The following is a 23,846-nucleotide window of genomic DNA, read 5'->3' as shown; positions in this document are numbered from 1 at the left end:
TTTTTTTTTTTTTAGGGAAGGAGCATCATCATAAAAGAAAAAAAAAACAGCCACCCCCTGTAAACTCATGTTCATGAAAAGGGAAGTCATGTACACAAGGTCTTTGACTCTTGGTTCTCCGAAAATTTCCATTTCCAAAGTCGTCCAAATAAGGGGTGAGTTCATGTGGTCACATTTCGTGAACGCGGTGTAAGATCTCAGCTGTAAAAGCAGTGGTCAAAAAATACTTCAATACAAGTAAAAGTCCAGAATTTGCAGTAAAATGTTACTTAAGTAAAAGCACAGGTATTCTGAGAAAAAGGGAATTTAAGTATCAAAAGTAAAAGTACTCATTATAGCTCCTTTCACAGTTTTATACAATTAAATAATGATATATTACTCTGCTCTTATCACTGATAAATACATGGCAGTTTCTTAATCTTTGTTTGTGTTTGGATTTCTGTTATCTGAGTTTTAAAAGTTTGGCCGTCTGATTATCGTGATTAAAACACTCACTGCCATAAGCAGAGAATAACAAAAACATCATGCAAATATGACTCATGTCCTCGTTTACTTAAACAACAGGTAACAAAATTAATTATCAAATCATAACACAAATTTACAACAATCAACCAAGTGCTTTTTTTCATAAGGCTACACAATTTATAAATTATGTTTGAATTAATGATAATGTACATAATATATATAGTACAGTACATTCTTGTAAAACATTACACCAGTGACTTCAAATAAAGTATAACAGCATATTTTGTCATTTCTAAATTAAATGAAGAAATTGCATTGAGGTCATAAACAGTGGGGACAACGACTGAGTCCTCGACTAAAAACTTTTGTTTCATAGGTTATTATAAATACTTCCTAAAGTACGGTTATTGATTTTTTCCCCCTCCTTTTGGTAAAATGTGGCAGTATTTGGTTTGGCCAATAAAGTGCTATATGTGAGTTTTTTAATTAGAGTATTCAAATTATTTCAATATTTCTGTTTTGAAATGTTGGCCTAACTTTTGCTTTTTTAATCTCAAAGATAAATTTAACACTGTTGGCACATTTAGACTTTTCTATCACTAGAGAAGTGCTTATATCTGTGTTTTTAATACATGACCGTAATAATTTATGTGACACCTGGTATAATCTAATGTCTGATTATCTAGTATTAGATAAATATGTCAATATTTGAATAACATGATAATGAGAATGTCAAAAACTTTACCTAATGGCCCCGTTATTACATTATTTCATACAAGAATTACAAAATTCTGATTAAAATATGTGCTAAGTAAAGCTGCAACTAACTATTTTCATTATCAAATAGGATTTTCGATTTGGTTATGATCAAATCTGTCAAAATAAAAATAAAAAATTCATTTATCTTAATGTAAGACCGGGAAGAAAAAAGAAATTACTTGCATTTCAGAGCCTTAAACCACAAGATAAGTGGTGTTTTTACTCGAAAAACTTACGTCAATAATTAACTGATTGTCAAAACAGCTGTAAATACTTTTTCTTTAATTTTTTGATAATTTATGAAAACAAAAAGCTGTCATCAGTGCGCAAAGACGTCTGGTCCCCACTGTTCAAATTAAACACACACATCCACCAGTTAAATTAAAAAAAAAGATCATTCGAGGTCCATTTTGAAGAGTAAATATAAACATGCAACGTGATGATTAACAGTAGTTTTGCATGAAATAAAAAAATGGGAAAAGATTTGTGTCAGTAAAATTGTTAACACTGTACAGAGAATGCACGACCCTTAAATCAGCACACAGCACTTACAGCGCGCTGAACAGCCCTTCATGTTTAATAATTTAATGCATGAAGTAGCAAAAAATAATAATAATAATAGCACTTTTGTCTGTCTACGGCAGGTCGAGCAGGTTTTGTTGAGCGTAAAGTTCCTCTGTGATCTCGTACACTTCGGAGATTAGAGGTAAAGCTTCCCCTAACATGGCCACCACTTTTTCCGGGGGGCCCACATTCATCACTTCGAAGAAAGCAGGGCGCCCTGGGAGCACGCAGAACGCCATGCCCGCAGTTTTACGGATCAACCAGGGGTGGTACTGGGACAGAGACTCATTGTAGGACTCTGAGCACATGAGAGACGTCTTGCTGTCCTCGTTGCTGGTACGGAGACGCTCCAGGAACAGCTCCAGCCACCTCAGCGCGCGGTGGAGCCTCAGCAGAGTGCGGCAGCCGGACTCTGGGTGGCCGCCTCTCTTGGTCAGGTCCACGAGTTCGTTCTCCAGCTCGTATTTGACCATCGACTGGACGGTGGCGTAGTGAGACCCGTTCTCACCTTCCAGGTAACCGACCAGGATCTTGATCTTGCTGACGGCGTCCTTGGAAATGAAGCCGAAAACGCTCCCCAAACTGTTCAGAAACCTGTCGAGGTGATCAGACAGTTTAGCAGCTCAGTGGCAGAGCGGTGGAGGAAGTATTTGAATATTTTACCAGAGTAAAAGTAGCATTACCACAGTGCAGAATACACTGTAACAAGTGTACACTTTAAAGCCTGCAAAACCAGTTTTCTCGTGCTGTAATAAGACACTTTTCACGAGCATTTACACTTTTATTTCTTTTAAAAACATGGGAATAAAGGCGATAAAAAACTTAGATTTAGTAAAAAGTGAAAATAAAACAACAGGAAAAATAGCTGAGAGAGAAACAGAAACACTGGAATGTTTTTTTTTTTTTAAAGAAAAATAAAAACTATTTTCATAATTATTTAAATTATATAATTAAAATTGTGATACACAGGAAATATATTTAAACATATTATTTTTTATAATATTTTAACACTGCTTAAAAGTGTAACATATATTTAAAAAAAAATAAAATTAGAATATAAACAATAAAAAAGACAAATAAAAAGAAAAAGCGTAGGAAAAAATAAAAACTAAATTATTGCTGTGCATCTCTCTCCCTCTCTTTCCTTTTTGTCAGCGCTGTAATTTCATTGTTTTTTATGAAATCTATTATACATCTGTTTAGTCACTCTTCCTGATGTTTCTATCATTTTTCCCCCATTACAGGGTTTTTTGGGGGGAGTTTTTCCTCAGGCAATGTCGTCTGCTGTAAAGCCCTCTGAGGCAAACTGTGTTTTGTGATAATGGGCTTTACAAATAAAACTGAATTTAATTAAATGTAATATGAAAAAATAAAAAGGAAAATACAGTATATATACATATATATATTTCTCTGTTTTATTAAGTGGTAATACTTTATTACAATACAACAGTTACTTTGGTCAGATTATACATATGTACATACTATCCTGTACATATGTTATTATTATTATTATTATTGATTTGTTTTATTCTATTCCATTTCATTCTATGTTAAATGCCTTCATGTGTATATGTATATATTTGCATTATTTTGCCCTTTTTAACGAATATTTCATTCAGTCGCTGCTGTAACATCATTTCTATTTTATTCTATGATATCAGAATTGTCCTCCTCGTTTAATTTCATAAATGAGAACATTCAGTATTTTAATGATCTTGACCGCCAAACTGCAAATGTCCCCAGTTGTCACATCTGAAATGTGGTCACCTCAATTCAAGCAGGCTTCAGTACTCGAGTAAATGTACTCAGTTACTTTGTACTACTGAACCTTATTGTATGTATAGTACACTTACTTCACAAGTCCACGCCAGCCAGCGACGTAGTGTTGAAGATAGACTTCTTTATCCTCAGACAGACACAGTTTGAACGTGTCGAGGACTTCCTGAAGACAGAATTTCTGGTCTTCTTCGGGACCAGCCATCGTCCCAGAGCTGTACGGAAGTGCTGCCGAAACACAGCAAACGGGCCCAAAATGAGCGTGAAAATGTGATTAACGACGAGCAACAGACTGGAGGTCGTAATAAATAATACAGCTGAGATACACGACCAAAGACAGAGCAGATTACCTGTGAGAAAAGGTGGAAAACAGAAAGGAAAACTAAGAGTTTCTCGTCATCTCAGTGGACAGACGGGTCACTCCGGCTCTAATCCGCTCCTACTGCGCAGACTCGAGCCGGAAAACACCGGAAATTGGAATTTGCCGTCAGAATAAAAGCGTTAGTTTAGCTCTATCAAGAAAAAAACATAATGAGCATTTTTGAATAATTGATTGATGTAATTAATTTGGGTTGCGCAAGGTTTATTTAATTTGTATATTTATATGATTTTTCTGCCTTTTTTAAACAAAATATAATGAAATGGTCAAAAATTGTGCAGTCCAGTCTTGTTCTGCAAATTCTGGTGTAAATATTTTTTGTGCATATTTTATACATAGATTTTTTACAAGACTGTGAACTGTTTGCACCTTGTAACCTTATGTTACTATTTTGCACCTTGTTTTCTTATTTACGTGGTACCTTGCTTTTTAATTGTACAATATTTTTTATATTGCTATCTATGTTTTACTATTATATTTTTCTTTTTTATCCTGTACCCCAAAGCTGCTTTAACACTGCAAATTTTCCCATTGTGGGACTAATAAAGGATTATCTTATCTTATTTAATGCTTCATTAATGCACAATTTGTATTTACCCCTTTCCTTTACTTTACTAAAGCTGTTGCACAACAGTTTCCCTCAGGATAAATAAATAAAGCTCTATTTTATATTATCTTGATCTTAATTAGGTAAGTTTTACTCTACTTACCTCAGACCCCAAGAAATCAGGGGCATAGGATGTAATCAATATTTAGGCCATAGTCGCCCCTAATCTCCCCAGTGCAAGCCTCGCCCGCTCATTCTGATCTAATCATCATTCTAATCTTGTATTTTATTTTTACTGTGCTAATTTTAGTATAAGCTTTTTTTTGTTTGTTTTTTTAAACAGATGTCTTACTTTATGTAAAGAGTCTATAAAGACTCTGAAAGACAATCTGCATTATTATTATTATCATCATCATCATCATCATCATTATTATTATTATTATTATTATTATTATTATTATTATTATTATTATTATTATTATTATTGTCATTATTATTATTATTATTATTATCAGACATTTTGTCCAGGCATCAATATGTTTATTTGAGACCTATGTGCTGTTTCAAAACATTCTCCTCACTAGAATTAAAATTGAGGTGGTGAAATATTTAATAATCATATTAAATCATTAATTAAAAAAAGATATTTGTAGCTAAATTTCACTAACCTCAAAATCTTCCAACATGGTTTACCACAGATGGTTTTATTTTGAATGCGCCGGCCGGAAGTTTTGACCGTTAACACCGTTTAGCTTGTCACAAAAAGAAGTCGGTACTTGAAATGAGCCACATGTATACAAGTTAGACAATGAACATTTCTTTATAAACTAGGTGTTATTTGTTTAAAACAGTCTGCCCTGCGGGATTAACTGTGTGTCATTTAACTAACTTTAAAAACAGGCTGAGAAAACATGCCTGAAATAAAAGTTACACCTCTGGGTGAGTAAGCGGCTAACTAGCATCTGCTATGCTAGTTCCGTCAACAACAAATGTGTCGGTAAATTTGATTTTGTCTGTCTGCTACGTGTTTTGTTTATTTTAGTGCTAATTGTTTGTATATTTTATGTTATGGTGCTCATAAACAGCGTGTACGCGTCGCCTTTTACTGTTAGCAGCCGTTATTAGCCGGATAAGCTAACTAAGTGTTGCATTCATGGTGTGTTTGTTTTTTTCAGTTTTCCCTCTCTGTTCTCTCTCCAAGGTGCTGGACAGGATGTCGGCCGCAGCTGCATCCTCGTCTCCATCGGAGGCAAAAACATCATGCTCGACTGTGGGATGCACATGGGATACAATGATGATGTGAGTAAACTGGGTTATTTTCCAGACATAACAGTATAAGTGATTTTCTTTGTTTGTGTCATAAACAGCCTACACACATCTACAAATATTCATTCATTCATATTTGGTTTATTTGCTCATGTCAGTGTATGATTTCCAAAACAGTAACAATAACGCTATTTCCATATTTCACACATAACACTTATACACAATACATGAACAAACAGGAGCAGGAAGAAGAAAATATCAATCATTCTTATTCACAAATCATATTAAGTTTAGTATTAACAACAAAAAACAATTAATTATCGTCCTCGAAACATTACTGTCACTCAAAAAATTCATATTTGTCCCTTTATTTTTTTCTTTATACCTCCTTTTAAATTGAATAATATTTGAGATGCATTTGAAGTCTTTATCTCTATAAAAGTGAGGTGGCCAAAAAAAACACCAAATACAATCCAACATGAGACCATGACCATGCAGAACTCAAAAACATAATACGAAATATGTGCAACGTAACCCATACAATGTGTAACTCAAACAAAATGAATCATCAGAAATAGGGATGATAACAATTAATCAACGATCGATTTAAGAATTTAATGTGAAATTTAATTGATAGGCTATAAAAATGCTCTCAAAATATATACAAAATGATACTGTGAACTTTGACTGAGGAAAAAAAAACATTTGGTGTTGCTTGAAATAAGCAAAGTTTTAATGTTTTTTATTTATTTTTTTGGTAATAATGGTTAATCATTAATCGATCATTAATTTCACCAAATAATCGATTCAGGAAAGTACTTACAATTTGCAAACTGAATTAAAAAGGATAAAAACTTTACCTAACTGATAACTTAGTGTTTCCCGAAGCCCAAACTGGCATCTTCAACATCTTGTTTTGTCCCAAACACAAACACATTGAGTAGATCGATCAATTACAGTAAAATCCTAATTAAATGCACGTTTGTTTTGTGTTTACAGAGACGGTTCCCAGACTTTTCCTATATCACGCAGAATGGGCGCCTGACAGACTTTTTGGACTGTGTGATCATCAGGTTTGTCGTCCTAACATTTACTGCACATATTGTCACTCTTTTCTCATTGTTGTGGACAAAAATAATGAAATAATTATTTTTAACTGGCTAGTTGTTAGAAAGTGGTTGCTTTAATTGCTAATTGTATTATTTTCAAGTGTGGGTGTTTAATTTTGTATGTTGTATATAGTATGTTAGAAGATAGCTGTTTATACTGGGAATAAACTGGGATATTTGTTCATATCATAGCGGATTGTATATAAAATTTGGGAAATTGTTTATGTTGACTTTGAATGTGTATATATATATATATATATATATATATAGGGGGTAGGAATAAATAAGTGTGCACTCCTTCCTACTCCTTTTTGAAAGGTGATATTTAAGTTTAAGTGGCTTGAGTATTTGTTTATTGAGATATAGGCTGTTTTTTTTGTTTGTTTTGTTCACTACAGTTGCTGTAAGGCTTGTTTTCTTTTATTTGTGTGGTTTTTTTTACATTTTCAGAATAAAGATTCATTCATAAATAAATAAATAAAACAATGTTTTTTGACGTGGCTACACTTGTTCCTTTCTCAGCCATTTCCACCTGGACCACTGCGGCGCTCTGCCCTTCATGAGTGAGATGGTGGGCTACGACGGACCCATCTACATGACCCATCCCACCAAGGCCATCTGCCCCATCCTGCTGGAGGACTTCCGGAAGATCACCGTCGACAAAAAGGGAGAAACCAACTTCTTCACCTCGCAGATGATCAAGGACTGCATGAAGAAAGTTGTACCTTTGAACCTCCACCAAACTGTCCAGGTGCAGACGCCCGTATAGTTTTTGATGGCAACCTTTCTATTAATCATTTCTGCACCAGCTGCTCGTCTCTTTTGATGGCAAATCAAACTGTTTCTGTTGTGCTGCTGGCAGGTGGATGATGAGCTGGAGATCAAGGCGTACTATGCAGGCCATGTCCTGGGAGCTGCCATGGTGCACATCAAAGTGGGATCAGAGTCTGTGGTCTACACGGTGAGCGTAAACAAGTCTGCTCGCTGTCAGAGTCGGTGACTTTGACGGCCGAGGTCTCAGAATAATGTCTTTTCTTTTGCAGGGAGACTACAACATGACACCAGACAGACATTTAGGGTAAGTGGGCTTTACTGTGTTTAATCATGATGTTTACTCTTGCACACTGCACAGACTCCTCATCCTTGTTTTTGTGTTTGTGTGTGTTTGCAGTGCTGCGTGGATCGATAAGTGCCGTCCAGACATCCTCATTTCAGAGTCTACGTACGCCACCACCATCCGTGACTCGAAGAGATGTAGAGAGAGAGACTTTTTGAAGAAAGTGCACGAATCCATAGAAAGAGGAGGAAAGGTAATTTTAGATTTAGTGGGATTCTGTTTTTCAGGACAGAAAAAAATCTGATTTTACAAATCTCCTTTTTTGTTTTCTTATGATGTTTAATAGGTTCTCATTCCAGTTTTTGCCCTCGGAAGAGCACAAGAACTCTGCATCCTATTGGAAACATTTTGGTAGGGTTGTTTCTAATTTTTTGAAGCAAGATTAACATTAACTTTGTATATTTAACCATCAGTATCAGTTTGTGAATGCGAGTCTCTGTCAAAGCCAGAAATAAGAGGGCAAACATCATAAAGGAAGTGATAGGGATGTGTCAGTCTGACTTTTTAGTCCTGATAGTAGTACATGGGCTTCAGGTATCAGCCGATTCGCAGTACTGCTCGATACCAGTGTTAAATTAATAGGCTTTGTGCATCACTGTGTGGAAGTGACTGAGATCATTCTTCCGTGTATAACAGCCGAAATACATGGGACAAGGATGCTGTGTGATACGTCTACCGCAGCAGAGCTCGTCCATCATGGCTTTTTTATTTACTTGCTCTTTTAGTTAAAAAGCTGCTGGTGTTGTCACTGCTACTCCTTAAGCTCCTGTCTGAGCTGTATGATGTGTCGGTCAGAAACTGTCACAACAAAGACAGAAAAGCCAATTTGTGTGAGCAGATCAGCCGGAGACCGACTGTTTCTAACAAGTTGTGCTTTTTTTCACCGAACATGCATCCTCGCCTCTTGATTTTTTTGCCGGAAGGCAGCCTCAGGCTTGACTTAAACTGTGTTTTCCAAACTTTGTAAAACAAAATGTAACAAATGAGTACATGAATATAAATTTACTGAATTATTATCTTTTACTAAAAGAATCAGTCGTGCACCAGAAACTTGGACAAAAACTGTTAAAAAATAAACAGGAATTCAAATTCAAATGGGAGCCCATTTAATGCAGCAACAAATGAATCAAAGTAGAGACAGGAATTCAAATTCCTGCATAAAGCAATAAACCTGCATAATGAGTCAGTATTACTGACGTGTGCAACTAGCCGAGGAGTCAGTCAATAGCTGCTAACCTGGGCTAAAAATACTGGTCGGTTAGACCTATCACTAAAATTGTTATCATTTTATGCAGTTCATTCGTTCATAATGAAATGTTGTTGTGATAATTAGGCACTTTTCCCAAATAATATCGTTTCCAATAAATGTTTAAAATCAATTTAGTTATTAAAAAAGGAGGTTAACAATTTCAAAAGGTTTTTATAAAATATGCAATTTTTTTTCAGGCAGTGTTTAACCTAAAAGATAATATTGTCCTAAGTTTTCACTGTTCTCTGAGTGTTTCTACTGTTAGATTAGGCAAGAAGTTTAAGTTTAAACCACCATTTGAAGGGGAAATAAGTCATTAGGAACATTTGCCCATATGAGTTTAAGAACGCTGCATCCCTAAAAAGTTGTGTGTGGAGATAATCACTGTTCCCTGGCTGAGATATCAGATAAAGGCTATTTTTGTGGTTCATAATTATTGCAATTTGAGTTAAATAGAAAGTTCAGTCCATGTGGAGTAATTACACATGATTATAAAACACCAAGGTCACAAATTGTCTGGAATAAAAAATAAACCAGCTGCTCCCTTAAATAGCTGTATTCATTTTATTAAGCTTGATAGATTAATGGTGGGACATGAACTTTTTCATATTAAGCAGTGACACACTGTGCAGACACTCTAATTACCTCCTCTCCCAAAAACAGGGAGAGAATGAACCTGAAGGCCCCGATCTACTTCTCCACCGGCCTGACGGAGAAAGCAAATCATTATTACAAGCTTTTCATCACATGGACCAACCAGAAGATCCGAAAAACATTCGTACAGAGAAACATGTTTGAGTTTAAGCACATCAAGGCCTTTGATCGCTCCTATGCTGATAATCCTGGGCCCATGGTAAGTTTCGTCTTTTTGCACCAAAGTCTGAAAAGTGTCTGAACGGCGGTGAAATACGACAATGTGTCCGCTTTCAGGTGGTGTTTGCTACACCGGGAATGCTGCACGCAGGTCAGTCTCTGCAGATCTTTAAGAAATGGGCCGGCAATGAGAAAAACATGGTGAGTCTCAGAAAGTGTTTTTTTTTTGTTTAAATAATGCTTGATAACCCTTTGATTATGTTCAACTTTAAGGAGCAGCAATAATGTTCCCGGATCAAAATTGACTCGGTGCATGTTTAACCACCTGAAAGTAGTATATATTTCAGCTTTTTACATATTTAGTTTTTCACCTCTTCCAGGTCATGGTTTGCTGATGATAACTCACTCATTTTCCATTAAAAAATAAAAAAACAACTAAAAAAAAATTAACAATATTTTTTAATATATCTAATTTTTTTTATATTATTATTTTTTAAAATATAAAAAATATTTTTTCTGTACTTAGTTAAAAATAGACATTCACCACATTTGTTTTCAATCCATTCTTTTTTTCCCCAACATTTTTGAAATAGGTTCTGTTATGAGGGTGTGTTGATTAATTCAAACAACGCATCTCCTTTTGGGGGTGAAATTGACCCTTTAAATTCAAATTTTCATCCTAAAACTACATTAAAATTATTTTTTTTCTTAACAATTTATACAATTTTACAACAGGAAACGTGAACAAGAAGCATGTGTACGTGTGTATGCGTGTATGTGTGTGTGGTTTCTTGCTCCAAAAATTATTGAAATATTTTTCACGTGTTTTTAAACTTTCAAACAGGTCAATTTTACCCACAACAAAACAACAAACCTGTTGTGTTTTTTTAGGTTATCATGCCAGGGTATTGTGTACAAGGAACAATCGGTCACAAGATCCTAAATGGCCAGAGGAAACTGGAGATGGAGGGGAGAGCAACAGTAAGATTTCTTTATTTCTTCATCTGTGTTGGTGATAGTTACTGTTATTTTTTATGAAATCTTTTCTTCCATCTCAGCAGAAGTCTTCAAATGCAGAACAGTTAAACAATTTTGGACAATATGCTCATTCGCTTTCTTTTCAGGAGTAATACGAGACGATTGATACCACTCTCATATCTAACTGTTGCACCTTTACGGTCGTCTCTCCCTGTTATTCCTCCAGTGTTCAGTTTTCAGGAGGTTTCCAGCAGGAGCTGAATTATCCACAGGGATAAAACAAACAGATCAGATCATTAAAACTGATAAAAACACTGAATACAGCAGCCTCATGTTAAAAAATTTTTTTTTTTTTACATGTTGCCTTTAAATTGTGTACAAATAAGTTATGACGTGCTTATTATTGACATTGAGACAGAGCCAGGCTAACTGCTTAACCATCTCCTTTCTTCACCTTCATATTTAACAAAAAGGAGATCAGAGAAACAACAGAGATGATGATCTTTCCATCAAACCCTCTTAAAAAAGCCAATAAGAGTATTTTCCGAAATAATCAAATTCAACTTTTAAAAAAAGGACAAAAAACGTGAAATTGTTCTGCATGTGACAAACAATTCTGACACATAATGATTGACTTGATTTTTCTGTGATTGTTCCAGCTGGATGTGAAGCTGCAGGTGGAGTACATGTCCTTCAGTGCTCACGCAGATGCAAAGGGCATCATGCAGCTCATTCGGATGGCAGAGCCTCGAAACATGCTGCTGGTGCACGGGGAGGCAGTGAAAATGGAGTTCCTAAAGGGCAAGATTGAACAGGAGTTCAGTACGTACAGTCATGATGTCCGGCTCATTTGTATCTGCTCCCCTCCAGTTTAACCACGGGCGCAAGGCGTTTCTCTGGCTTTACAGACTTTTATTACACAAACATGCGTTCACACGTTCTCAATCATGCTGTGAGAACTAAAAACACACAAAATCACAAGAAAAGATGATCAATACAAAACATCTCAAAGGAATTTTCTTACAAATGTCGCTACTTCATTAGTATAAATAAGCTCAACTTTGCTGCTACAACTTAAAGAAGAGAACAGAAACGGCGTTGAGCGTCTTCACAGCTCGTAATTTCATTTTCATAATTCATCTTCTACAATGTGAGTTCGGCTCTAAAGGAAGGGTGCCGAAACACAGTAAAGGAAAGGAAAGGAAATGTATCAGCTCCAGTAATTCAGCACACAGGTCCTTCCAGAGACGTATATTTTTATTTATATATTTTATTGATATTTATGCTCTTTTTAAAATGATATTTGCAGTAATTGTTAAATAGTTTTTAATGTAAGTTTTAATTCTAAGCAAAAATCAATATTAATCACTCATAATCATAAACCACATCAGTGAATCAAATATTTGTATAAATAAACTGAAATTAAATTTCTAAGAGAGATAATCATAAGATAATCCTTATGATTATCTCTCTTATAAATTTAATTTCACCATTAATATTTGTGTTGAATTAAATAATGCTTTGTTATTTTTAATTATATTTCAGGTCTTCTGTGTAAATGAAATAATTTGAAGGACTAGGCCTTTAAAGTTTATTTATACAAATATTTGATTCACTGATGTGGTTTATGATTATAAATGCCACTTATGCCACCTGCATCATTAACAGTCATAAGTAAATGTGTGAAGATTTACAGTAGGAGGTGAAGATGACGTTACTGTCTTGTTTTTGTTTTTAAATGTCAGGTATAGACTGCTACATGCCTGCCAACGGAGAGACAGCGACAGTTACAACAAATCCCAGTGTGCCTGTGGATATCTCCCTCAACCTGCTCAAGAGGGAGATGGCTCTTGGAGGTATGATTTGTTGATTTTCAGGAATTTTAGGAATTAGTTGAATTCACAGTGAGCGTGGTTTAGGTTCATGATTCCTACGCAGTTTCAGTTTTCTGTTTTCAGGCCTGACATTTAGTACAATACTGTTTTTTACAGTACGAGCTACCGTACCGTGCCACCTAAATATCACAACCCACATCAGTTGCCATAATGATAAATGTCACGTATGTGAGATGATAAGACTCTAAAACTTTAGCGGATGTGTAGCGTGTTTCCCCAGCTCTACTGTTTTGGGTTGGTGGACAGGACCCACTCAACCACCTACCACCACACTAAATTCTGTTCTCAAATCCAAACGAATTGTTTCCTTTAACCCTGGAAACATCGAAAGAAGGCAATGAGCAACTTGACAATAAACAACCCAAAAACTAGCAAGAAATTAGTGAAACGTTGCAAGAATACTATCTGAAATGCAAAAAAAGTGCTACTTAAATAACAAAAAATAAATTTAATTTAAATATGTTTATCATAATTATTGTAAATATAAGTTTTTATAACTTCCCTGGTTAATGATTCTCTGTCTCTTATTTATTTAATTGTTTTTATCTGATTTTCAGGTTATTTTCACAATGCAACTTGTGGACAATCAATGTTTCTGCAAATCATTTACATATTTCAGACTGTGATAATAAAAAAAATCTGTTTTGCATGTAGTATATTGTAAAATTATTCATTTTTTGTATTTTCAATTTTTTTTCACCTAAAAACATAGTGGCACCATGACAGAAACCTGTCATGTAATGGTTTAAAATTCTGAAAATTAATGAATATTTGATATTTATTGTTAGGACTGATGTTGGTTAAAAAAACTCAATGAAAGCAGAAAATCATATTTATATATAATATATTTAGAGACAGATTTTGTAAAGCACATTTTGTGTGCAGAGCGGTATGAGTGCACAAAAAATAATAATTTATAAAAATCAGTGTTGCTGCTACTCATTGACGTATCCCAGGCTGGGATAATCAAAAAATCAACTTTGCATGTAGTATATTGATAATAATAGATTTTTTGTCTGGGGTTAAATCTAAAAACATTGTGGCATCATTACAAAAACCTGGAATTTAAAGGGTTAAAATTCTAAATATAAATGAATATTTGTTATTCAAGATTAGGACTGATGCTAGTTAAAAAAAAATAACTTAATGAAAGTAGAAAACAATATTAAAGTATAATGTTTTTTTTTTAAAAGAGCATTTGTTGCGCAGAGCGATATGACTGTATGTATTATCAAAGCTGGCCCTAAGGGGTTAATGTTCTGAAACATTCTTGTGTTGAAGGGCCTCTTCCTGATCCCAAAAAACCTCGCACCATGCATGGAACGCTGATCATGAAAGAAAATGTAAGTTCACTGCCATCAAATAATTGTAAGGGGATAATTACGATATTTTGAGTTTGGGTTTGTATGAGGAACTGATCCAGAGTCAGTGTATTAACTGCAGTAGATATCAGTCGGCACGTTCCCGGATTGAAGAAGGACTGACACTAAAGCTGCCTCATACAAGCCCAAATTTAAAACATACTATGTGTCCTTGCATGAGTCTGTCATTTTTTTAAATTTTAAAATACTTGTGACATCTACATCGATGACCTTCTGACTTCCTTGTCGTTTTTTTCCCCTGAGCACAGAGTCTGAAGCTGGTGTCGTCGGAGCAGGCCCTGAAGGAACTCGGCCTCAACGAACATCAGTTACGCTTCACCTGCCGCGTGCAGCTCCAGGACCCCCACAGCGACCCCGACACACTCCACAGAGTCTACACACACCTCAAGAGGTGAGCGCCGCGCCGCAGGAAGAGGAGGCCTCCACTTACTTACAAATGAGGATTATTCGCAGTTCACACACACCCTCCACTTTCTCCACCTTCCTCCTGTGAACCACACGGCTGATTTTCTGCACATTTATATGTTTATACAAAATTCTCCTAGGACCCAGTGTTTACAATAGTTTTTCCTTTTCTTTTCTTTTCTCTTCTTTTCTTTGCTTTTGCTTTTGCTTTTGCTTTTCTTTGCTTTTGCTTTTGCTTTTGCTTTTGCTTTTGCTTTTGCTTTTAGCTCTGCTTTTTTCATTTTCTTTCTCTGCTTTTAGTATAGTTTTGATAATACCAAAGGACACTTGTTCCCAACTGGTGGGTCACAGCCCAAAAGTAAAAAAAAAAACAAAACTTTATTTGAAGTTGTGTTTCCATTTATTCTTGCTGCATGTTTTATTTCTTTGTATTCTAAGCCAATTTGCTGTTTACATTTTTTTGCAATAAAACTGATCAGACTGAACCAGTTGGGAACCACTGCGTTAGGATATACAGTATGTGTCATTTCTGTTCTCTAAGAATTAAATTTCTGGAGCTTGTCTGAATTTTTCCTGGATTCTTGTGATGTTAAGATGTTTAAGTTCAGTATTTTATCTCTGTAACACGTTTCACACTTGCTGAATTTTGTGACACATAAGATAACATCTGCCAAAATCTCCCGTCTTTATATGTTTGTCATTCAGTGTGTTAAAAGGTTACACCATCCAGCACCTCCCTGATGGCACAGTCATGGTGGAGTCGATCGTCATCAAAGTCTCCTCCTCTGCTGAAGACACCAACACAAAGGTCCTGCTCCTGTCGTGGAGTTATCAGGTAAAACTTTTTAATGTCTCACTGATTAATTTTAAAACAGCATTAAAATGGTTCATTAAATATTTTGCAGTTCACGGCTGTTTGAGACCAGTTCAGCTCAGATCTTTATTTAAAACCCACAAGTTAAAATTCTTTTGACAGCAATGAGGCATAAAGGTTGAACATTTTGTTGACTGTTTTGGAGATACAGTGGCTCCTAACATGCAGATATCATGATTCCAGTTTTTTTATTAAGATTGTGTGATCTACAGGGTTTAACGCAGCAGAGATCTATAGGCACAAGAACAGACACATTTAAGCTTTTGCAGAGATCACTGACAACTCTGAGCTGTTTTGGTACTGTGGTGAGGTCTAAACACTAAATTTAGACCATAAGCAGTAAGTTAAATGCAGAGCTGACTGAGACAAGCCCCAAGATGCTTATAGCTCCCCAAAGTTTCCACTTGTGGCCTATTAGTGATGATCTGATAAAGTGTTTGTGATGTTTTTCTACGTCAATAACCATATCTTTGGTTTCAGAGATGTTCAGTCTCAGATAGTAATCATCACACCGCTGTACAAGATCACTGACCACACACATCTGATGACTAATTTCTGTGAAATCAAGAACCACAAATAGTACAGACACCTAAATTCAGCGGCGTGGAAAATAAACATCAGTGGGGACAGGACACATCCCTGTGGGGATACACAAACGTAGGGATGCATGATAATATTGGCATGCATTGGCAATACCAAAGTCCTAAAAAGTCATGGAAAACAGGATTTCAGTATTTTTTTTTTCTGAAGTTACGTTGTTAAATATAGAAATAATTGTTCATGACTGTTTTTGTATCTTGCATTGCACAGGTTTAATATTTTTTTAGCATTTTTTAGTAGATCATCTAACTTTTTAACTTGACCGAAAACATTGCATTTTATGTTACAATAAACATTTGGACAAAATTGTCCCTGATCCTAAGTAATTGATGCAGTTTCATGTTTTTTTTAATTAGATTTTGATCATTGTAAAATGGTCTTGAATTAATTCCAAGAGGCATTGAAAAAGTCTTGAAAATCTTAACTTTCATGAAACTGTAGGGACCTATGCTGTGTTTTCCCTGTTGTAGGGAAACTCAGAATTAACCAACGAGTTTAAGCAAAATTTAGAGGAAAACGTGTCAAAGCCACATGCGTATGACGCACATTTAGTTGCCAAAATGTTAAAACATTTTTTTATTCAGTGAAAAGGCTCCACCTTTTACAATTAGATAATTAAAGACTCACTTCAGATCTATAGCAGCGATAAATGTGAATTAAAAAATGTAAAAAAAAAAAATGTTAAAACTGTTATTAATTTCTATAACATTTTTTGTCAAAGAAACAGGGAGCCACTGGAGAGGAGCAATAAATATAAGTAACCAGTCACAAAGATTATACATGCAAAAAGTGGCACTGAAATGTGCTCCCTGTTTATTTCAGTGAAGATGGCAGTGAGATGTTTTCACTTAAAAGTTACAAAGTTCAGTCTGATGGACTGAAATCCTGAGACTATTGATTATTCATAATCTTTTTTATATAGCAAAAAGATTAAAACAAGCAGTAGAGAAGGAGCACACAGACAATGATAGCAGTTAATTATGATAAAGAAGCTCTATAATATACAACTTGTTGCGCGATTAAAACTCAGCCTATGATATCTCCTGTTCCTGTTCCAGATCACCACAGCACGCGAGTGCACTTTGTTTTGGGTGAAATCTGACCGCACCACAGGGGGGGGACATCACTTAACCTATTTATGAATGCACTCACAGCCCAGAGGAGAGTTCGATCCGACAAAGGAAGTGAAAACACTTGTGTGGGTGGACAGTGTGACAGTGGGAGCTCGAGGTGAAAGCAGGGAGGTAAAAACCCGCCTGCTGATCTTGAGTCACTACGCAATGGAAGGAGAGAGGTTTCTGTGGCTACATGTGCTCCGTGAAAAGCACAAAGAGCGAGAAAATGAAAGACGTTTCTGCCACTTTATGCCTTTTCTATCTTAGGTTCCAGCAGATTTGATCACAACTAATCACGACATCACACAAACTGTAGTTTTTGAGTCTACTGTCTGTTAGATTATCAAGTGTTTGTGTTGGAGACATAAATAACTAGATAGACAAAGAACTGACAGAATATTAAATTAGCAACTATTTTTATAATCAGTTAAGGAGCCAAAGGTTCATTTGTCACATACACAAGCAATATGTGTAATAAAATATAACACAAAATTTTGTAAGATTAGAATAAAGACAAAAAGGATAAAAATATAAATATATGTCAAAAAAACAAACTAAAACATACATACTGTATGTCACAAGTGTATTTTTTTTAAGCAAATTTGCCAAATGCTTATTTGTTTGAGCCTTTCAAATGTTACACTTTCCTACTTTTTTGTCTGCTACAACATTGTAAGCTAAATAACTTTGGTCAGACAAAAGAAGCCGTCTGAAGACGTCACCTTTTTCACAAGTATTTTCACTTCCTACGCGCATAATAAACGCCAAAAAGTTCATCGGAAACGTAATCTGTCGATTGAATAAAGGAGAGGAGAAGATATAAAAATACACTGAATTTTTAAAAAAGGGGAAGAAAGAAAAAAAATATTTTTTTTCTTAGTTTTCATTAATATGTTTTGTTCTCTCCTGGATTATAATATAGTTTTTACTTCTTTCTTCCCACAAAATAAATCTTGAAACAGTCACTCAAAAAGGAGAAAAACAAGGGGTTTTAAGGTTAACATGCTTTATAGTTTTCCACAACGCTTTGACCGTATCTTCTTTTTTCTTTGTCAGGACGAGGACCTCGGGAGCTTCCTTTCAAGTCTGCTGAAAAAGGGGCTTCCATCTGGACTTTGCTGAAATATGTTTTGCCCCAAAACTATGAATATGTGACGGAAAATCCCTCCTAAAAAGAATTCATGTACTGTTACTCTTTTGAAACCTGGATTTTTGGAGGCTGAAAACTTCTTCGAAGTGCAGAGGATTTCAAATTTGTATCTGTAAACTTAACAACATTAAGGCTGAACTTCCTCCCTGTCGATGCCTGGAGGTTAACCAGCTTTCCAGTGTTTTTTGTGTCTGAATGACTTACAGGACGAACAATTTTTGAAACGGTTCAGTTTTTAGGATAGGGCTGTAGCCGGCAGTGGCAAAACAGGACATGATCGCACCGTCAATTAAAGTTCACTAAAAGTGTTTGTTTTTCCCGCTGACAAGCTCAGATTCCTATAGAGATAGACCTTTTGTTCATGAGTAAGGTCCTTTTGTTTAACCAAAAACAGCCCAGATATTGCCATTGCAAAACCTACCAGACTCCATTTAAATAAACAGTAATTTTACACTGTAATTTTATACTTAATTCAGAGTCAACTGAAACAAAACAAAACTCACAGAAACCTTTTTGGTTCATTTTCTCACTTTACAGAAAAAAATGCAAATGGTTGGGTTGAAATAAATGCTTTATTGACCCAGGTAGATGTAAAATTGTGCAGGTTCTACACACACTTAAATGACTGTTTATTTAAATGAAGTCTGGTGGGTTTGGTGACCACAATTTCATGGCTGTTTCTGGTTAAACAAAAGGGGCCTTACTCTTAAAAACAGGCCTATCTCTGTATGGATCTTGTCATAATGTTGTCAGACACTTTGAATAATAATCTGAGACTGTCAGTGGCAAAAACAAGTACTTTTATTGGACTTTTTGGGTGCACAAATCCCCCGAGTGGTGACATTGTATCCTGTTTCGGTGCTGCTGGCTGCAGCTCTCAAAAAATGTTGTTTCTTTTAGTCAATTAGACTCAAGAAATAGGGTTGGAAATATGCCAAAATTACCCTGAAAATGTACCAATTTTTCTAAATATAATAGTGACGGTGTTTCATAGACTCATTTATAGGCTGAACTGAAAAAAAAAGACAAACACCCAAATTCTGATATATTCCTTTATTTTGATGTACAAAGTCAATTTGAATAAAAAAACATTTTATAGAAAACTTAAATGTTTGCAGTACTGAAATTACACTTTAAACAACAATGAAGCACATCAAGAGATATATTTACAGGAAACTTGCTGTTAACCCTTCAGCTCACTGCTATGGTGTAAACACCCCTCCTCCTCCTCACTCTTCCCCACAGCCTTTTTGTCATCTTCACCTGCTTCCATTTGCAGTGGCTGGTGGTGGCGTAGTAAAGCACGGGGTCCAGGCATGTGTTGAGGATGACGAGCGCCATGGTGACCCGCCTGGCGTTGTGGATGGCGTTGGCAGCGGAGCAGCTCTGGATGATGTCTATGCGTCGAAGGAGGTGCAGCAGGTACACGACATGGTTGGGCAGGAAGCAGAGCAGCGTTATAGCCAGGATGATGTAAATGACCCTCACTGCTTTCTGGGCCGTTTTTGTCCTTATCATGGAGATGCGCCTGGCGGCCAGCGGGTAGCACACCAGGATGATCACGGAGGGCAGCAGGGAGCCAAAGATGAGGGAAAGCACGCTGTACACCGCCAAACGCTTGTTCCACTCGCTCTTGGCGAAGTTCTCAAAGCAGCTGTGGCTTCCAGATTTGTCTGCGTTGGTTTCCAGGGGCCCCATGAGGACGAACACCAACATGGCCATGACAACCACACACCAGAGCACCACACAGACAACCAGAGAGCACCAGGAGCTCCGCAGCCTCAGATAGGTGTGCGGATGTACGGTGGCCATGTAGCGATCCACGCAGATACATGTCATGAAGCAGATGCTCATGTAGATGTTGGCGAAGAAGAGGATCCCAGTGATGCGGCAGGTGACGTCGCCAAACACCCAGTTGTTCCTGTTGAGGTGGTAGTGGATCTTAAAGGGCAGAGTGCAGAGGATGGCGATGTCGGCCAGCGCCAGGTTGCTGATGTACACGCTGAAGGCCGTGCGGGGCGTGATCCTGAAGGTGAAGACGTAGAGGGCAGCCAGATTTCCTGGCAGACCCACAACTAAAGCTAAGATGTAGACCACCGGGAAGAAGTAGTACTGGTACTCTGCTGACGGCACACTGCAGTTACCAACCGTCCCGTTCATCTTTGCAGGTTTTTTGGCAGATTAAAGTCACACGGCTTAGGTCGACTCACAAACACTGCAGCATCTGTAACTGTAGCAACACAAACATGTTTACAGTCATTTTTTTCCATTTTTACTCTTACACGAGCTCGGAAACTAATCTTTTTCCAATCATTCTGCTTTTATCAAATGTTTTTTTGTTCCAGAGGCTGACCACATTATCCTCTTTTGTTCAGGTTTGTGAAAACATTTTGATACAACAGACACTTACACACACATGTAAATTCTACTCAACAGGCAAGTGAAGTGAAACAGAAAAGCAGAAAAACATTAACCACTTATACAAAGCCAACAAAGTTACACTTCCAGTAATATTGCACTTAATGGAAGCAGGTAAAAGTGACAATGCTTTAATCTCCTGGTAACTTCTCGGTCTTTTCATTCTCTGTGCATTGTGTATAGTATCCTTTTCCTGGAGTGTTGCACCAATCTGCGCTTAAAAAAGAGACTTTTTAGAACTGCGCACTAGAATGTGATCCCATAAATATTTCATACAATTACTATTATTATTACTAAAATTCTTTAAAAAAATTCTGGGAGTGTAATCTATTGTGCAGATTTTTGTTTGTCCGCAGAATTATGGAAAGACTACTGGCCCGATTTTCATGAAATTTGGTGGAAAGGTGTAACATAAGCCAAGGAGCGACCCATTAAATTTTGGAGTGGATCCAAATCACAAGGCAAATGGACAAATAATATTGTAGGGCATTTTACCGTGGCTGAGGTATGCGCTCGTGGAGTGCCCTGACATTTTACCTCACTCTTAACTTAAAACAAACAATTTTAATCCAGCTCACCATATATTCTAGAAATATAACGTATCTTAAATATTTGTATATTAGTAAAATCTTAAGCAAAACCTACACTATATGTAGTTAAAATAACATTTTTAATTTTAAAATTTATGCGGGAACAGAAACGCTTACCGAGCTGTTTGGGAGCTCCTTTGCCTGATCTCCAAAATATTCAAAGCTGCACTCTACATTCAAAATGCATGAGATAAAAGCTGTGTTTTGTAGCTGCACTTTGTTTGAGCAGCTCCTCTCAGAAAACAGTGCACTTATAAAAAAGCTGCTCTTTGCTCAGGCGTCTTAATTTCCTGTTTTGCTGTGCTGTAGGTGTGGAGTAAAGAGAGGGGCAGGAAACCATGCTTTCATCATCCACCCTCTGCAGTACAGTGAGATACGCGAGGAGTCAAGTCATGTCAGCTGTATTTAAAAAGTGCCAACTCAAAACAAAAATTATCTCAGGACACATTTTATATACATGTAGGTCTAGTACTAAATTTACAAGGAGCTTGTCACCATAAACAAGCACTTGGCGACAGTGACGATGTAAAAGAGGCAGAAAGCTCAAACACAGCCAGGCTCTGTGTGGGTGTCTGAAGTTCGCTTTTTCTAGCTCAACTTTTATTTGTGGCACGTCACATCAGTCAGCAGCGACAAGTTTAGGGCATCAGTATGTAGCTTTATGTCACCAGCTTAATTGAAATGACTTGTGTGAACACAACATCTGGCTCCCAGTCTACCTCAAGACACTTCAGGAACCAGCAGCAAGCAGGGCGCAATTGAAGAGACAATTTTAATGAAGAGTGTTTTTATAATGATCAGTGATGCACGATAATGATTATTTCAACTGATACTGATAAGCCGATAATTTCCAGCTTCTCGTGGACAATAACATACTGATAACCGATAATTTTTTTGTTTTTGTTTTTCATTACTTGAGAGTTTGAAAGGCTGACATGTGGTGAGTACACAGATAAATTTAATTTGTGCATTTTCAAAACAAAAAAAAAACAAAAAAAACTGTCAGTTTATTCTTTCAGCATAACTGAGCTGGAAACTCACTACACCTGAATTAAAACCGCATCCAGTGTGTCCTCTCGAATGAGAGCGGAGTGGACATTCAGAGACACCGGCGGAGACTTGGGTCTCTAGAAGGGGTTGCCGGGCTCCAAGAGAGTCCTCTGGGATACTGCAGGGGGGTTGGTTTCCAAATGATGTTTTTTTTTCTTTTAAAACCTTTAAATTTTCAATATTTCAATTTACAATAATCCAATAAATTTAGCCTTTCGCAACAAGTTATCTTTTTGAAAGTGGAATTCCCCCCTGACCTTCCTGAAAGCACATACAAGTCAAGACTGCAACCAGAGTCTGATGTAGCCTTCTGCCTGACATCCTCCACCCTCACAGGTTAATATAAAATACAGTTTTATACAATATATGTAGTAACGGCTCCATCTCTGTTTCAGCTGAGGGGTCCTTGGCCTGAAAAACATTGCTTCAAGAGGTTACCCAGTTTTAAAGTCATGGGAATGCAGAACGTCTTAAACATTGTTCTCCACACAGTGTTTGATTGTCAGCATGTTCATGAATTTGTACTTTAATGCAGGATATTGATCTTGTGTGCACAAGATATTAGATTATTCATGTTTGCACAGGATCCATATCTGCAAACAAGACAAGAACCTGGGTGTTTAAAATGCATATCTCTATCTTCCAGGATGTCAGGGTTTCTGTGAAGATGTGATTATTATTTATTTCACAGGTTTTAACCCATGTTAAAAGTCCTATCTGACGTCTCACACACACACACACACACACACACACACACACACACACACACACACACACACACACACACACACACACACACACACACACACACACACACACACACAGGGGCCACAATAACCCCAAGCAGATTGATATGGCCATGTTGCTGTGCAGGAGTATTGCATTGTCCCAGGTGTGGACTGAACCATGTACACAGTATTCGCTAAAATTTGAAGGTCTTAAAACTAGTGATTGCTCCAAGGATTCTCCTTAAGATCACAACAATACTGGAAGAATTGCTCTAATCTTTTACTTTAATAGGGGTATCACAGTGTACAAATAATCTGCTGCAAGTCAAAGAAATGCACTCAAATTTTTTGCTAGTCAATTTGCAATGTAACATGTATTATGAAAATATTGAGGTGGACTAAAAGCCACAATATGTGCCTCAGAACTGCAGTGCAGAGGAATTATAAAGCAGCAGAAAATGGAAGAATGATAAACAATAAAATACAAGTACCTCAAAACTACAAAAGTGCCACAATTGTGTAAATAGTTACTTTTCACTGCTGAGTAATGATGCAAGACCGTATGAATTATTTAAGAGTTACCCCTACAAACTACCAAAGCTGAAACTGAACTGTTT

General features: G+C 36.5%; 3 protein-coding genes across 3 annotated transcripts; 1 reads left to right on the top strand and 2 right to left on the bottom strand.

Annotated features, from left to right (window-relative positions):
- Positions 1-531: 531 nt before the first annotated feature.
- Positions 532-4,061, bottom strand: cptp (ceramide-1-phosphate transfer protein). Its single transcript, XM_088081827.1, has 3 exons — positions 3,915-4,061; positions 3,642-3,792; positions 532-2,382 (listed from the first exon to the last, which is right to left on the bottom strand). The coding sequence occupies exons 2-3, from the start codon at positions 3,767-3,769 to the stop codon at positions 1,860-1,862; spliced, it is 651 nt and encodes a 216-aa protein (XP_087937953.1). The 5' UTR covers positions 3,770-3,792; positions 3,915-4,061; the 3' UTR covers positions 532-1,859.
- Positions 4,062-5,219: 1,158 nt separating this feature from the next.
- On the top strand, positions 5,220-19,552 carry ints11 (integrator complex subunit 11). The gene is made up of 17 exons (XM_042492358.2): positions 5,220-5,429; positions 5,692-5,789; positions 6,756-6,829; positions 7,388-7,616; positions 7,728-7,826; positions 7,909-7,943; positions 8,037-8,175; positions 8,269-8,333; positions 9,895-10,084; positions 10,162-10,245; positions 10,936-11,025; positions 11,682-11,844; positions 12,768-12,878; positions 14,199-14,260; positions 14,548-14,690; positions 15,410-15,539; positions 18,350-19,552. The coding sequence occupies exons 1-17, from the start codon at positions 5,402-5,404 to the stop codon at positions 18,413-18,415; spliced, it is 1,806 nt and encodes a 601-aa protein (XP_042348292.2). The 5' UTR covers positions 5,220-5,401; the 3' UTR covers positions 18,416-19,552.
- Positions 19,491-21,727, bottom strand: LOC121947352 (lysophosphatidic acid receptor 6). The gene is made up of 2 exons (XM_042492359.2): positions 21,569-21,727; positions 19,491-20,673 (listed from the first exon to the last, which is right to left on the bottom strand). The coding sequence occupies exon 2, from the start codon at positions 20,601-20,603 to the stop codon at positions 19,635-19,637; it is 969 nt and encodes a 322-aa protein (XP_042348293.1). The 5' UTR covers positions 20,604-20,673; positions 21,569-21,727; the 3' UTR covers positions 19,491-19,634.
- Positions 21,728-23,846: the final 2,119 nt, after the last annotated feature.

Source organism: Plectropomus leopardus, chromosome 9, assembly GCF_026936395.1.
Source record: "Plectropomus leopardus strain MGB_pleo_1.0 chromosome 9, ASM2693639v1, whole genome shotgun sequence".
NCBI classification, from domain to species: domain Eukaryota; kingdom Metazoa; phylum Chordata; class Actinopteri; order Perciformes; family Serranidae; genus Plectropomus; species Plectropomus leopardus.
The sequence above is the reverse complement of the archived record's forward strand: the minus strand, read 5'-3'. Positions and strand labels throughout refer to the sequence as shown.

What these genes read in the sequence shown, in the direction of transcription:
- ints11 (XM_042492358.2), top strand. Translation starts at nt 5,402, where the DNA reads ATGCCTGAAATAAAAGTTACACCTCTGG. An exon ending in AATAAAAGTTACACCTCTGG is followed by an intron (nt 5,430 to 5,691) that starts GTGAGTAAGCGG and finishes TCTCTCTCCAAG; the next exon opens with GTGCTGGACAGGATGTCGGC. An exon ending in CAGAGTCTGTGGTCTACACG is followed by an intron (nt 7,827 to 7,908) that starts GTGAGCGTAAAC and finishes TTTCTTTTGCAG; the next exon opens with GGAGACTACAACATGACACC.
- LOC121947352 (XM_042492359.2), bottom strand. Translation starts at nt 20,603, where the DNA reads ATGAACGGGACGGTTGGTAACTGCAGTGTGCCGTCAGCAGAGTACCAG.
- cptp (XM_088081827.1), bottom strand. Translation starts at nt 3,769, where the DNA reads ATGGCTGGTCCCGAAGAAGACCAGAAATTCTGTCTTCAGGAAGTCCTC. An exon ending in GGCTGGCGTGGACTTGTGAA is followed by an intron (nt 2,383 to 3,641) that starts GTAAGTGTACTA and finishes TCACCTCGACAG; the next exon opens with GTTTCTGAACAGTTTGGGGA.